At 39.9% G+C, this 15852-nt stretch overlaps 1 protein-coding gene across 9 annotated transcripts in view; it reads right to left on the bottom strand.

Moving 5' to 3' along the window:
• The window catches only part of PTK2 (protein tyrosine kinase 2), a 223860-nt gene that overhangs the window by 37662 nt on the left and 170346 nt on the right, over positions 1-15852 (bottom strand). For 5 of the 9 annotated variants that reach the window (XM_055703764.1, XM_055703765.1, XM_027809156.2 and 2 more), the window contains 5 exons: positions 15474-15494; positions 14315-14412; positions 10641-10725; positions 2651-2751; positions 1232-1347 (listed from right to left, as the gene is read on the bottom strand). In XM_055703764.1, coding sequence (XP_055559739.1) covers positions 1232-1347; positions 2651-2751; positions 10641-10725; positions 14315-14412; positions 15474-15494 — 421 coding nt within the window. The remainder of the gene's footprint in view (positions 1-1231; positions 1348-2650; positions 2752-10640; positions 10726-14314; positions 14413-15473; positions 15495-15852) is intronic. The other 4 variants (XM_027809168.2, XM_027809193.2, XM_014282271.3 and 1 more) reach the window with 1 other exon arrangement.

Genomic DNA, 15852 nt, shown 5'->3' with positions numbered 1-15852 from the left:
TGAGGTTTGGCCTCACCAGTGCCAAGTAGTCCTGCTGGTCACACTTTCTGATGCAAGCCAGGATGCTATTGGCTTTCTTGGCCATCTGGGCCCATGGCTGGCTCCCTCTGCAGAGCCTTTCGGCCCTCAAGCAGATCAACACTCCCACCCAGCTTGGTGTCATCTGCAAACTCACTGAGAATGCACACGATCCCCTCGTCCAGATCACTGATAAAGATATTAAACAGGACAGGCCCCAATACTGAGCCCTGGGGAACACCACTTGTGACTGGTCACCAACTTGCTATAACTCCACTCACCCCCACTCTTTGGCCTCAGCCATCCAGCCAGTTTTTTACCCAGCGAAGAGTATGTCTGTCCAAGCCATGAGCAGCCAGTTGATACCCAAGTATCTGTAACAATCCTAAGGGCTTGTTATTTACAATGTTTTTATATACATATGTATATGTATACATACCTAATACTTATATATGTGTTTGTACGTACAATATATACAACATACATGTAGAACTGGAATGTATGTATTTAAACACAAATAAAACCTTCAAGTTCAAAATGAAATTGTACATGAAAATTGGAGTGCTGTGAACTTTTAATTGCATAATGTAAGAGGCTACAGCCAGTTTCATCTCCCTAGAAAGCTCATGTTCAAATTCAAGGGTGTAAAATTCAGAACACACCTAGAAGGAAATTTTGGTTCATTTTCTGGTTTAGCCAGTACTTATACTCTACAAATATTTTGCTTTCTTTGCTCTTTACCTAAGAAACTGGCTACCCCTTATTTTGCTTTTCTGTATTTGGATTTCGAAGATTACAGTTGACTCTCAGCTTTGAAAAAATACTGTAATCACAAAGCAGCAACTCAGCCAAAATCTGTTCTGATTAAAACCCAGCATCATCTCCTAGTCAATCTAGGAGCAGGCCAGCAGGTGTCACTCTTGAAAAGGGTGTCGTTTTGCTGACAGCATCTGAAAAAATGGCATATAATACAAAGTCTAACATAAAACAGTTCAGTGGATTTTAAGAGTTTGAAGTATTGCTGCTACACACTCTTTGTGTAAGTCAAGGAAAAGAAACACAAAAGGAAGGCTTCAAAGAATTGAACTATGTGTTGTAAATGTTTGTGGTCACTTGAGCTGATATTTCTAACAGCCAGACCGCTACCAAAACTCCGTTAATCTAGAACACCTCGTATAGAAATAAACATGTACATACATATAAAACAACTTACCTATGTACAAATCTTTTGCTCTCTAAGTAGGCAAGTGCTGTGCTAAGCTGGTAAGCATAGAGTATCAGAGAGGCCAGATCCAAGCTGTATTTTCTTACTTGTAAAAACGATCTCAACTTTTTGCAGAAAGAAGGAGAAATGGAAAGAAGTTAGGACAAAAAAATAACAAATTTGAACAAGGCATATCTCAATTTGTAAAGTTTACACAAGTATGAACGGACGTGTTCCCTTAAGACTGGATGAGAAAAGAAAACCACTTGCCTTGAAGAAATCTGACACAAGTTAATTTCAAGCAGTTTTTACTTCACAAAAACTTGTTAGCTAAACACATACAAAAAATTTTTGTACATTGCTTTCATGCTCCTTTTGAAGGGCATATGCTGCTGCTGTTCCAGAGCAAAGCACTCCTGGACTTTTCATGCATTCCTCCCTTGAGAACTGTGCATGGTTTTGGCCTAAATAATTTCAGAACAAAACAGTACATGGCCAATCCAAACACTGATTAGATCAATATTCTTTTGGAAGCATTTATTTTAATCTACATTTGCTAAAACAACTGGATTTAGCTCAGAGTAGCCAATATCAGTGCAGAATTTTTGTAAGCTATATTCCCAGTATAAAGCAGTTAGGACCTAATGGAAGGTGGCACTAGAGTCTCTTTATAAACTAAACCAAGGCTTTGAAAAGTGATTTGGGCACTGGAAATCTGTAATTTTTTGACAGAAAATCACTGCTCTGCTACAGTTTTTTCTGCCCTTTTGTTTTTTCGTTGGTCTGTTTGGGGGTTTTTTTGACAACGTATTGCAGTTTGGTTATTACAATGACTATCTTAAAATGCAGTATGAAATACCACTTCAGCTCACATTTTCAGAAACACAGCTCAAAGAAAACAAACTGATCATAAAAACTGAGATCTAGTTTTGTGTAAACCATTCATCCAAAAGACATAATAATGAGGAAAGTCATCTTATCTAGGGTCTCTGCTGCAGAGACTGTACAGAAAAAAAACCTGTAAGAAATTCAGGTTTCCAAGGAAAAAGACAGTATTTACTCAGGAAGAATAAATGATGTACTACAATTTCACTTCTAGAAGGTATGCTTGAAAATGCTGTTTAAATGATATCACATTATCTTCATCTTGACACAGGTCAGGCTCTCACTCTGGAACAGCAATTGAATTCTCTGAAAAATATGACTAAATCACTTTGGTATGAACTGATGCAGTTCCTCAGCGGAGGAGTTAGGTCAAATGCTGCCACTCCTGTTTCTGAGTCCATAGTTCTACAAACAAGTAGAACTTCACGTTTGAAGAGAGTGTCTTTGCATTAGTAGTACTGTGAAGTGATTTTTTTTCGGTCTTTTGTAAAGGTATCTGTAAGCTATGAGAGAAGACCAAAGCTGTACAAGGATTTTTCCTACCTCCCCAAGCGTACAGAGTTCCATGATTATCCAGACTGGGTTTTCTGTAATAACTCCAATGAGCTTCACAATATGAGGATGATCAAACTGACGCATTGTTACTAACAGGAAAAGAAACAAGTTGGTGCATTACATAAAACCTTTTTTTTAAAAAAATAAAAATAAAAAAGTCAGTTAAGAAGCATTTAGTTTGTGACTGAAAAATACAATCACAGTTCTGCAGGAACTGAAACAACTATGTGCAAGGAATAACGTCTGGCCATTTAATCTTCTGTGGGCAGTATGAAACACTGCTTGCTTTAGTGGTACTATTCTCCACTCACAAAAAGTAAATTGCCGTGGAACGTGCAAGTCAAGTCAGGCTCTCTGGCTCTTCTGCCATGGTTGAGCATAACTTAACATAAAGCCCTATCAATCCAGTGCATGGCCCATTCACCTGTGCCTTACTACTGGAAGAGGAAGAATGAGAAAACAGCATATATAATTCAGTGTATGGGAAAAATGTGTGACAGTTTATGACAGACAAAAATCTCACTTCATCATTATATTTGCATCTCATTTTATTTTCCATGGACTTAATTTTCAGTCTCAGCAGTGCAGTCACATTGTATTTTAGGCAGTAAGACAGATCACAGAATGAGTTGGAGGGAACCTTAAAGATCATCTAATTCCAAAGCCCCATCCAACCCTGGCCTTCAACAATTCCAGCAATGGGGCATCCACAACTTCTCTGGCAACCTGTTCCAGTGTTTCACCACCCTCACAGTGAAGAATTTCTTCCTAGTATTGAATCTAAATCTACCCTCTTTTCAGTTTGAAACCATTACCCCTCACTGTATCACTACACATCCTGATAAAGAATTCCTCCCCATCTTTCCTGTAGGTGCCCTTTAAGTACTGGCAGGCTGTTGTAAGGTCTCCCCAGAGCCTTCTGTTCTCTAGGCTGAACAACCCCAGCTCTGCTCTCTCAGCGTGTCCTCATAAGGGGAGATGCTCCAGCCCTCATGACCTTCATGGTCCTCCTCTGGATCTGCTTAAGCAGGTCCATGTCTTTCTTATGCTGGAGGCTCCAGAGCTGAACACAGTTCTCCAGGTGGAGTCTCACGAAAGCAGAGCAGAGGAGGAAAATCACCTTCCTTGACCTGCTGGTCACACTTCTTGGGATGCAGCCCAGGATGCAATTGGCTTTCTGGGCTGCAAGCACACATTGCTGGCTCATTCGGTTTTAATCTACCAGTGCCCCTAAGTCCTTCTCTGCAGGGCTGCTCTCAATCCATTGATGACCCAGCCTGTATCCATGTTTGGGATTGCCCTGATCCATGCCCTTGCTGAACTTCAGCAACTTCACACTGGCCCACCTCCCAAGCCTGTCAGGAGCCTTCTGGATGGCATTCCTTCCCTCTAGAGTATCAGCCACACCACTCAGCTTAGTGTGATCTGCAAACCTGCTGAGTTTCAATCCCACTGTTCATGTCCCCGACAAAGATGTTAAACAATACTGGTGAAGGGCCTAGAGAAAAAGTCTTGTGAGGAGCAGCTGAGAGAAATGGGGTTGTTTAGCCTGGAGAAAAGGAGGCTCAGGGGGTAGAGACGTTATTGCTCTCTACAGCTGCCTGAAAGGACGTTGTAGTGAAGTGGGTCTTGGTCTCTTCTCCCAAGTGACAAGGCAAGAGGAAACAGCCTCAAGTCGCACCAGGGGAGGTTTAGATTGGATATTAGAAAAAGTAATATCCAATATCCCTTCACCAAAAGGGTTATCAAGCATTGGAACAGGCTGCCCAGGGAAGTAGTTGAGTCACCATCCCTGAAGGTAATTAAATGATGGGTAGATATGGTGCTTAGGGACACAGTTTAGCACTGGACTTACTGCTGGGTTAACGGTTGGACTCAACAACTTTTCCAACCCAAATGATTCTATGATCCCAGTACAGACCCCTGAGGGACATCACTCATCACTGGTCTCCATGCGGACATTGAGCTGTTGACCGCAACTCTTTGAATGTGACCATCCAATCAATTCCTTACCCACCGAGTGGTCCACGCATCAAATCTCTGTGTCTCTGTTTTAGAGACAAAGATGTGCAGGACAGTATCAAATTCTTTGCACAAGTCCAGGTAGATGGCATCAGCTGCTCTTCCCTTATCCACCAATGCTGTAAACCCATCACAGAAGGACACCACATTTGTCAGGCACGATTCGCTCCTAGTATAGCCATGTTGGCTGTCACCAATCATCTTGCTGTTTTCCGTCTGCCTTAACGTAGCTTCCAGGAGGATATGCTCCATGATCTTTCCTGGCACACAGATGAGACTGAACCACTTGTAGCTCCCTGACTTTTCCTTTTCCCCTCTTGTTAAAAATGGGGAACCCCATTTTTTAAAAGGGTTATGTTTGCCCTTTTCCATTTACTGGGAACTTCACCAGTCTGCCATGACTTTTCAGATATGAAGGGTAGTGTCTTAGCAACTTCACCTGTCAGTTCCCTCAGATGTATTTCATCAGATCCCATGGACTTGGGCACATTCAGGTTTCTTAGATGGCCTTGAACTTGATGTTCTGTGGCAGGCAGTACTTCTCCCAGCCCCTGCCTCTGGATTCTGTCAACTGGGTGGCATAGCTAGAGCACTTGCCAGTGAAGACTGAGGCAAATTGAATACCTCAGCTGTAGCCAGCTCTCCCATTCTGCTTATCAGGGGGGTACATCTTCCTTTTTTGTCCTATGTACCTTAAGAAACCCTTCTTTATATTTTTTCATGTTCCTAGCCAAGTTCAGCTCCAGCTGTGCCTTCACCTTCATTATCCCCTCCCCTGCACCCTCAGGCAATATCCCTATCATCTCCCCAGGATGTATGCCTCTGCCTCCACTGCCTATGCATTTTCATTTTGTATTTTAGTTTGGTCCTGATTTAGCCAAAGTTGGCCTCCTACCTCCCCTGCCCAACTTCTTGCACATTGGCATTGAGAGGTCTTGCGCCCTAAGAAAAATGCCTTTACATACTTCTCATTTGCTCCTTTGCCTCTGAGGGCAGATTCCTAAAGGATCCCATGCATTTGCACCCTGAACAGGTGAAAGTTTGCCTTTCTGAGGTTTAGGGACCTGAATCTACTTTTTACCCATTTGGAACCCGAGACGATTGAGAATTCCACAAGAGCATGATCACGGCAGCCAAGGCTATCTCCTATCTTGACCCCTCTGGGAAGTTCTTCCGCATTAGTGAGCAACAGGTTCAGCAGTGCCTCTCCATCACCTGTACTAGGAAGCTCTCCTCAATGCACTCTAGTAGTTTCCTGGACTGCTTGCAACTTTGCTGTCACTTTTCCAGCAGATGTCCAGGTGGGTGAACTCTCCTATCACAATCAGGGACTGTGAGCACAATGCTTCCTGCAGCTGAAAAAGGAACTCTTCATCAACCTCTTCTTGATCAGGTAGCCTATAGTAGAGACCAACCACAGAGTTTCCTCCCCTGGCTTGGTCTCTAATTTACACCCATAAGCTCCTGACCTGTGCATAACTGTTCTTCAAAGATAGTTCCATGCAATCAATCCCATTTTTGGCATAGAGGGCAACTCCTCCAGCTCTCCGTCCTTGCCTGTCCCTTCTGAATGATTTATAGCCATCAATCACAGCACTCCAATTGTGCGATTCATCCCACCATCAGGTAGTAGTTGTCTTCGATATAAACAGTGGCTACTGGCTCCTCCTGTTTGTTTCCCATGCCGCATGCATTGGTAGAGAGGCACTTCAGCTGGGCTATGGGCCACATCCCCTTTTTTACAAGATCTTGCTCTAATTCCCTTGAGGCAATTCACAGGTGCTTCCCTGTTGCTTTCTAATGCCTCAGCAGTCCCTGACTGCTTAGAGCCCCATCCACTTCCCCTGCTAAATCTAGTTTAAAGTTCTGTTTGTAAGTCCAACCAGCTTATTGTTTGCCCAAGACACCCTTGCCCCACTTGGTCAATTAAGCCCTGTCAGCTGCCCACAGGCCCCGTTGCTCCAAGGTATGCCAAAGATGGCAGAAGCTGAGATGCCGAGTGCAGCACCAGCTATGCAGCCATTCACTCATTCGTCTCCTTTTCCTCAACACCCTTCTCTGACTGGGAGGATACAGGAGAACACCACCTGTGCTCCTGATCCCTTTAACATCATTCTGAGGCACATAAAGCATCTTTTGGTATTTCTGAGTTGCCCTGACCCTACTTGGAACAATAGGAATGGGTGAATGTCTGCATGCTTTGCCAGGCTCCGCAGCCTCTCCATGACATTATGGACGCAAGCTCCCAGCAGGCAGCAAACTTCTCCAGAGATATTGCCTGGGCAACAAACGGGTGCTTTGGTGCCTCTCAGCAAGAAGCCTCCAATTACTAACACACTACATACTTTTCTGGTGGCGCCAGTACTAATGGGGGGGTGATCAGACAAATTTTGCACATTGGTCCTTCCTGGGTCTTGCCCATTGCACTCTTTCTCTTCATTCTCCAGCCCCAGGGCATCATACCTGTTATGTAGGGGCACTTCACCAGGAAGGGGAAGATTCCTCCTCCTGCCCTGAGCAGAGATGAGAGTCATCTGCTTTGTCTTGCGAGTTGGTTCAGTCTGTCACCTCAGGGTTTGAAGCAAGTTTACCTCCCTGTTGCCCAGCTTGTGACAGTGCACAATACCACACATTGATCTCTTGTTCAGATGTCCGGATACTGCGCTGCCTGTTAAAACTCCTCTTGTAACATGGCCACTTGCTTGAAGAGTTCCTCCAGCTGAGCATGCCTGCACCCATGACATCCACCTCTGATTCTGGATCCTTAAGGGGACTTCCAGGTTCTGGGTTTGGGAAGCTCTTTCAGTTCCTGGGGGGTCAGTCTGGGTGTAGGTGTCCACACAGGGAGGTTTTATCACTTACACCTGCGTTTCAGTTACAGCTTTGTAGTTGTGGTGGGTGCAAACAATTTTATATCAACAGAAGGCTATCTCTGTTCTGCTCCCAGAGTAATTGCGCTGCCCTCCCTGGGTGCCCCTTCATGCAAACTGCCGCGCCTGGTCCTGTTTGCCCACCCTGGTCACTAGTGCCTTTTACAGGTGCAGGGGCTGGCTGCAGTTGCTTCTGGCCTCACCCAAGCCTTCTCAGCCACGCTCACAGCAGCTGCCGGCTCCTGGCGGCTCTCTCCGTGCTGGCACAGAGCTAACTGCCCCAGCTACTGAGTGCTAGTGGTGGTTACATCACGTTTAAATCTTGTGCTTAAATCTCTTGCTCCTGGCCCTGCCCAGGTCTTCTCAGCTGCTGTGGCATGAGCTGCAGGCTCCTGGTGGGTACCTCTGCTCCCCTGAGGTTCCCCCAGTTCAGGAATCCCCGCCATGCACCAAGCCGGAGTGCCCCACTGCCGATTGTGCCTGCACTGGAGCGGCTCACCTCGGTGACTGAGTCAGTGCTAATAACGCTTTGGGGAGATGTATTTGGTAGGTTAAATGAAACATCAGTCCTCTGATTAAGTTATTCCCTTCCAACACACACACAACAAATATCCTTAATTTAATCTTGACAAACATCCTTAATTTAATCTACAGTTGTAGTGTCAAGAGAAAGACAGAGAAATCACCAAACTGGAAAGTCTGTTTCAGTTTGCCTAAAATTAGGCAACAATAAAACCCATTATATTTTGGCTTTTGATTAATCACAAGCTGAAACCAGCAGGTGTTTCTGGATTCCTGCTGTGATGTGCTCTGAATTCTGCTTCTGTGCACTGGTACACAGCAGCTGTATAACCAACACATATTGCAACACCAGAAATCCCAAGAAAAATCCTTGGCCATCCAGTACTGTTTGTAAGACCTAATGTTATCATAGTTTAGTAACATATTTTCCTGCAAAGACACGTATATGGTCAAACTTAAGAGAACATATTCCTTAAAATATTCACATGATCTGAGTAATGCAGAAAAAAAAAATAATAAAACACACATCCCTATCAATGACATAGCTTAACGCATTAACAAAAAGGAATAACTAATGTGGTGAAATATCAAACGGGCCAAAATAACTGCTAAAATGCTATACAGAATTGAAGCTAGATTCCCAAGTCACTCAATTCCCCTCCTCCCTTTTGAAGTAAATGGAATTTGAGACAGGGATGCTATTTCTGACACCTTAAAAAAGTATGCATTAGTAAGTCTCAGTAAATAATGTGTATATTCCAAACAAACCCCAATTATTCAGCTTTAGGGTTGTCTTGTGCTAATCTAATTCTATGCAATTTACAGTGCTTCATAACATGGCAATGTTGCTTCATTGATGTAACAATGAAGCAGGAATACAGTTTTAATTATCAAAGCAACAGAAAGACAACACAAATAGTTGTATATCGTATTGCCTTACCAGTTTTAAACACAAAATACTACATTGTTGGAAAGCATTTCCCAGACATTAATTCAATCAATGTTAGCTAACAAACTCACAAATTCAGAAAGGTAGTAGTTACTGTATCATTTTGCCACCCAGCTTCTAGAGGTAAGAGGAATGAACTACTTGCAGAAAGGAGCTATTTACCAAAAAGCCAGTGAAAGATCAATAAAAATCTCCCCCCCCCCCCCAAAGCATATACAAACGCATTAATAGTAATATGCTGCTATGCAAAAGCACACAAGAATGAAGACACAGGTGCTGCTTGTAAAACACTTTAATCTACTTTTTATTCTGAGGTGTTCCTCTTTGTGAGAATCAATATTAAATCTCAGCATTGAAAACTATCACAAGTAAACAACTGAACCTCTTAAGTATTTAAATATTCCTAATATTAAAATATCAGAAAATATTTTTTTTAATTCGGTGAAATAATCTCTCCAGATACTGGATTTGGGCCTTTTGGAAAGGCAGTATCTTCTGAGAGAGTTTGTAATCTGAACACAAACAAGAGAAAGGTAAAAGATGGGAAACAGAATTAACAAAAAAAAAAAGGCAAAACTATTAAATCGAAATTGAAAAGCACTATTTATCTGTCTACTATGTTGGCACTTCCTAATCTGTCAAGCTCAAAGCATAATAAGGAGCATTCAATGAGCAATTATTTTCTACATTGTTAAGAGACAGAAGCCTACCTTTGACTGCTAAGTTATTACTATAAGCAATGGTATTTACTTTTTCAACAGCTAGAAGTGTAATGGAAAAAATTATAGTAATTTAGGAAAAATCTGACATCCAAAAGTATGCCATTAGCTATGAACATAGATTTTCTGAACAATTAGAAAAGTCCTTGAACAAAAGAACAGTGAATAAAAGTATGGTCTAACATCTGGCCAGAACCAAATAATTTATTGGTACCATACCAGTACCTTTGTGACATTTATCAATATACAGTAGCAGATGATCATAGGCAAAAATTGCGGCCTAAGTCTCCTATTTTAATTTGCTTACAAACCAAATAGTAGAGAAATCAGTAACTACAACATTCTTCTAGAACTTTTCATTACTATTCATCTCAACAAAAAGCCTTCCTCCATGTATAAAATGTACCATTTAGGGGATGCAGTATTTGTGGGCAATTATTTAGAAAACTGTTTTATTCTATCATCATTTTTAATTCTGAATTTTCAAAACAGATCTCTCTCCGACATAACATTTTTAGCCATTTTGTTAACAATCACCTGACCTTGTAAAGTGATACACTGGAAAAAAATGCTAGGATTTTTTTTTAATGCATTATGGGGAAATAAGGAAATAGAGGATCAGATCTCTAATATTCCAAAACTGGTTCTGAAGCCCTACAGGAGTCAGACATCACTGCTTGATTTAGAAAATTAAAGAACCCACATATAATCATATACACGGGCAATGCAAGGATGTAAAGCAGTCTTCCTGGCACATATTGCTGGAGAGGAAAAGGTCATGCTATATATTAATAAAATATTTATATTAGTATCAGATGTTTCTGGCACAGATAGCTGCAGTCTTTGCAAAGACCAGTTACAGGAGCTAACCCAAAAGGAGTTATTTGAATACTCACAGGCTTCTTGTAAAAATTTTTCTCTAACGCTGTCTGAGGTGCAGTTTTTACATGTTTTGATTGCAACAGCCATAGCTGGATTTTCCTGGAAGACATTATTGAGAAATAACTGAAATACAGTTCACGAAAAGCTAAGTCCTTTAAAATTCTAGCAAAACTGCTTTAGAGAAAATTACTGTCAACCAAAATATCTTTAGTTAAGAAATTAAATTTTGAAAGTTTCCATGTTCAAATATTATTACAATCAAGACATCTAGTGTACAACATTTACATCTAACGCACCCAGGAAATATTTAATCTGTTTTAAACTGTTACATCGTACAAAAATTATGACAAAAGGCAGTAAGTTTAACTGATACTGTAAACATTTTGCATTACTGAGGATGGTAAACTCTTGACAGTATTTAGCAAAAGCAGAAGAAACAAGTAGATATATGCCTAAACCCCACACTTGGCTTATGCAAGCAAGCCACCTGGAAAGCCAAATAAGGGACTATTTGTGGCTCTTACAGAGCACAGACTAGCTCAAAGATTTTGAATTCAAACTACAAAGGGAAGTAAACCAAAGGTTTTACATGTTAGCTTCACAATCAGTTAAATTAGGTGTTTAAAACCAAGTTAAACAACACGTATTTAACATCAGAAACAGATTTTGCCACCTCATTGCTTATCCTCTGAATACTGAAAAATGAGAAGCACTGAGACAGCCCAAAGGAGCCCCCTTAGCTCAGGCGGCATCTTTCACCTTCTCTTGCTTTGGTGTGTTTTTTTAAATACCCTTTCCATAAATTACAGCCAGCCCAGAGCTGCTTTCCATAAATTACAGCCAGCCCAGCAAATGCTTTTTTCCTGAGTAGCTTTAAGTGTTCAGGCTTCCCTAGTATTCAGAATGCCACGGCTTAGAAAATGGTACTTTTACAACACAGTGTATCTTCACAGTAACATGCAGTGCTCAGATGTCATCACTCATACAAGTTTTTAACAGGTTGAAAACACCTGAAGTGTTTTAAAATTAAGCTTCTACATTAGGTATAGGTCTGCTCAAGGACTAGTATATGCCTGCCTTCCAACGGGGAAATTGGGAATTGTGCACTGTTTAAACGGGAAGATTACAAATGCATCTTTCCTTGAAAGGCTGCAGGGTTGATGATGTGTGTCCTCAGTTTTTAAGGCCAGTGAGAGCTGAAGATTCACAGAGTTATGTTCTGTGTCTGCTCATACTTGCTCTATTTTTCATCTGTTTTTATAGACAAACATTATCAGAATCATAGTATTTGCATTTTGCAGGCTTAAATGTCTACACTTCCTAAGTTACTCACGACATAGCTCTTCAAGTTGACTTTTCAGGAATATATTGATTAAAACCTTTTCTCATACATAAACATGTCCATAAACTGACTGAAAAACTGGTGGTAAATTAAGATGATTTTATTCCCTTCTGAAATCAGGATTCAATAATCAACACCGGATGAAACCTCTGGAGGCCTGCAAGACCAATCCTGCTCCTGGTGTTACAGATGAAGTTTTTGAAACATCTCATAACCAACATCAGCACCAAAAGGAAGAGTTTCAGTGTCTGCAACCAGCAAAGGCCCCAGACATTTTCCAAAATTAATACAGGAAAAGGCCTTGTTATCAGGGTTTTGCTGATCTTTTGTTTCCGAATAAGGAGACAAAACAGTGAGGATACATCAGACTGGCAAGAGTTTGTGTATTGAACAGCAAACACTATTTTAAATGACGCGTTTAGATTAAACCCACAGAAAATCAAGCTTTGAACAGTCTTATTTGAATTGTGTATGTCTGAGCAAAAGGATCCTGTATGTATACATACATTTTCCATTCAGTATCCTATAAATATAGGCTGGTTCTTCTATTTCAGGAATACCTAAGCAGTAAGCAGCATTCAAGAAGAGGTGGATGCTGCACAGTCACTAGGAATAAGAACTTTACAAGTGGAGTAACAGGGATAAACATGATTTTTCAGACTCAAATTTGAGCTAGCAGAACAAGAGGCCAGAAATCTCCCCTGTAATTTTGCATGCGAGATGAATGATGAATATATACAAGGATGGAAATACAATCACTTTTCTGTAACTAATCTTTTATCTGTTGTAAGATTTCTTCCAAAAGTCCAAGTTACACTTGTGATTAGTACATTAAATTTTAATGACAATATCTTCCTGTTTTCCCTTCACATATTCAAGTGTCTTAAATGTAGTAAAATTTTATTAATAAAAGTAATCATCAGGCTGACATTTAAAAACCTCATACTAGACACACGATGACTGAATAAAAATCTGTTTTCCAAATCAAGAAGGGATAGAGACAGAATTTTCAAAACAATAGTCCCTAAGAAAAGGGGTTGTTAATTGGTTTTACAGAGAACTGTATTTATCCACTGTGTCCCAAGTTCAGTGAAACATTACTCCCCAAATACTCCTCTTAACTTGGACAGGATTAAATTAAAAACAAGAATATCCCTTGATGCAAAGTGTATCAGATCTGCTTTTCTAAAAGAAGGTGTAAGAACAGACTTCAAACTTGTCTGAAAAGGATAACATGTATCTTTATTTATCTACTTAAATATTGCATTAAGGATTTATTTATATAACCCACCTAGCCCAGGATGCTAACCAGCTGTTTCTGAAGGTAGAACTATATGCTTGTCCACATGAATTATTATGTCACCTATCAAAAATCCAGACAATTTCTTTTCACATGAGAAATCAATCTTCATTTTACACTTGTAGAATTAGTTTATTATAAGCTTGAAATTGGTTGAAACTAAATAATTTTTCAGCTTTCTCTTGCTTTTTCCCCACAAACTTAATTCCTTTGGGGCTGCAGTCTAGAAAAAACAAATAAGCACCAGCCTAAATTAAACAGGTCCCACCAACTTCACTGGTTTCACTGAGGTGACTCGTGCATTGGGGTTTTGCTGGATCAGTGTCCAAGTATTTTGTATCTTTTCTTTCAGGAAGAAGTAGAAACTTTATTGTACAAGCCTCCTTGTGAAAGACAGTGAAATGGTCATTGGAGAAACAGACACATTTGTTAAACATTATTGTCACTCTGCTATAGGCTACTGCCCTTCCAGCAGAACAGACTAATATTTCTTCTCTGTATTTCAGCACAGATGTTAGATTAGTTTATCCTGACACAGTTGCCATCTTTTGCACTGAATGCTGAACTCAAGTCAGACCGAACATAATAAACAGTTTCGAGCTTTGGAAACTGTTCTAAAGCATTGAATGCTCAATAAGGGAGTATGATCAGAGGGACATGAGCTTACCGTGCTTGGACACACTCAAAATGAAGAAGAGAGTGTATGGCTGGGGTTAAAAGCAATGACTTCTAATTCCGCCTCAGCCAGTGGCTTTGGTATGGTCCTGAATAATTTATTTGGCTTTTTGGATTCCTTTCACAATCTAAAAAAAATGGGGATATAGGAGCAGAGAAACTGCTCTGGAGCTAGTTTTCTACTTATCTGAAACATGGGAAATACTCTCTGTGTGCTGATTATTCTGAAAAATAAATCACAAAGTCAATATTTTTTTTTGTTTTGGAAGACTCAGACCACGACATCCAAGGAATACATTTATTTTTTATCGTACTTTTTAACTAGAAAGTTTTTATTGTTTGTTTAGTTTTATTTCAGAAGTGAAGCTTACCGGACTCATGTAAACTCCTTGGTGTACATCTCCAAACTGTCCTTCACCAATGCAGCGCCCCAGTTCAATTCTCTCCCTTTGAATTTCATAATCTCTGGCTATAAGAATATAATGCACTTAAAGTATTAAATTTCTGATGAAAGGCAAAGAAATGATCCACAAGATACAAAATTCAAAGTAAGTCACTCAAATGTCTCACATATGAATAACTACAATTAACATTTACTGCACACCAACCTATACAAATGCTGTATATACACAGTGGAAACCTCTTAAACAAACGTTTGAGCCAAAGCAATGAAAAAGGAATTGTGAAATCTAATTTGCTAAATCAACTACTATGCATTATTTATATTTCAATGCAATAGACATAATTGAATCTTGCTTAATTATAGCTAGTAAAAGACAAAGAACACTAATAAGCCTAGGGCAATACCAATGCTACTAAATACAGCCTTAGAACAAATCCCTTCAGATGTTTAAGAGAACTCCACTATGTGGTATTTTAGATTTTGGAACCATCAAATGAGCCCAGAGAATTTTTAAAGAGGTAACTGCACGAAAAAATACAGAAGCAAGAGCTTTGCAAATAAAAGATAAAATGAAAGAGCAAAATTTTGAGTGCACTACACCTCTCCGTGTGTAATTGAGGTAAAATTGATATGTTTCATAGAGTTATGCAATTTTGTTAACTTTGTGGTTTAACAGACTGAGAATATTACTGATAAAAAATGGCTCAGTACTTCAGCAAAACATTTAATCAATTGCAATTGAATTACTTCATTTGCAATTTGCTTTCTAGCAGACATGAAAAAATATTTCAGCAATAGCAGAAAAGCATGTACAGTATATGTTTTCACCTCTACTTGTAGCATTGAGAGGAAAAAAATCTGAACAACCAGCTTAGGACTTCATGACTGATGATTCTGACTTCATTAACACTACAGAAATTATGTCATCTAGAGCTGGATAACAAAGTGATAAATACCTTTTTCATTTCTTTTTTTAAGTACTGCATTTTCCTCTTTAAAATCCCAAAGCTAACTGGTTTAACTATAAATAAATAATGTTTATTAAATGAAAGTGAATAGTAAACTTAAAAATTCCACATCATTCCAAATTGCAAGCATACAGGGATGGGTAAAGGGTCTCCTGTTACCTTCATCTATTCCATAGCTTTCTGCAGTGCAATTAAGAGAAAAATCAAATGCTTACTTAGATAAAGCTTCTTAAAATCAAGACAAGGACAAACATTTTTCAATATTTTTTTAAAATGAAGAAATATACTGATGCAATTTTAAGTTTACATTAGCAGAAGTCACAGGTCTGTTCTCGTGATCTTTACTGACTCAGTCCTTTGAGAGCTGAACACTTGAGTCCACTTCAATCCAGCAAAGCACTTAATGAATTTCACTTCCTGTAACAGCCCACCTCATGGGCTTTGAATTGAAGGTATACTTAAGCGTTCAGCATCATCCAGGGCTGGGCCTACAAGTAATTACTTCCATGAGAATTCAAATGTAAAATCAGGGAAAAGA

The sequence above is a fragment of the Falco cherrug genome, chromosome 3, assembly GCF_023634085.1.
Source record: "Falco cherrug isolate bFalChe1 chromosome 3, bFalChe1.pri, whole genome shotgun sequence".
Taxonomy (NCBI): Eukaryota; Metazoa; Chordata; class Aves; order Falconiformes; family Falconidae; genus Falco; species Falco cherrug.
This window is presented reverse-complemented; position numbering and strand designations above follow the sequence as displayed.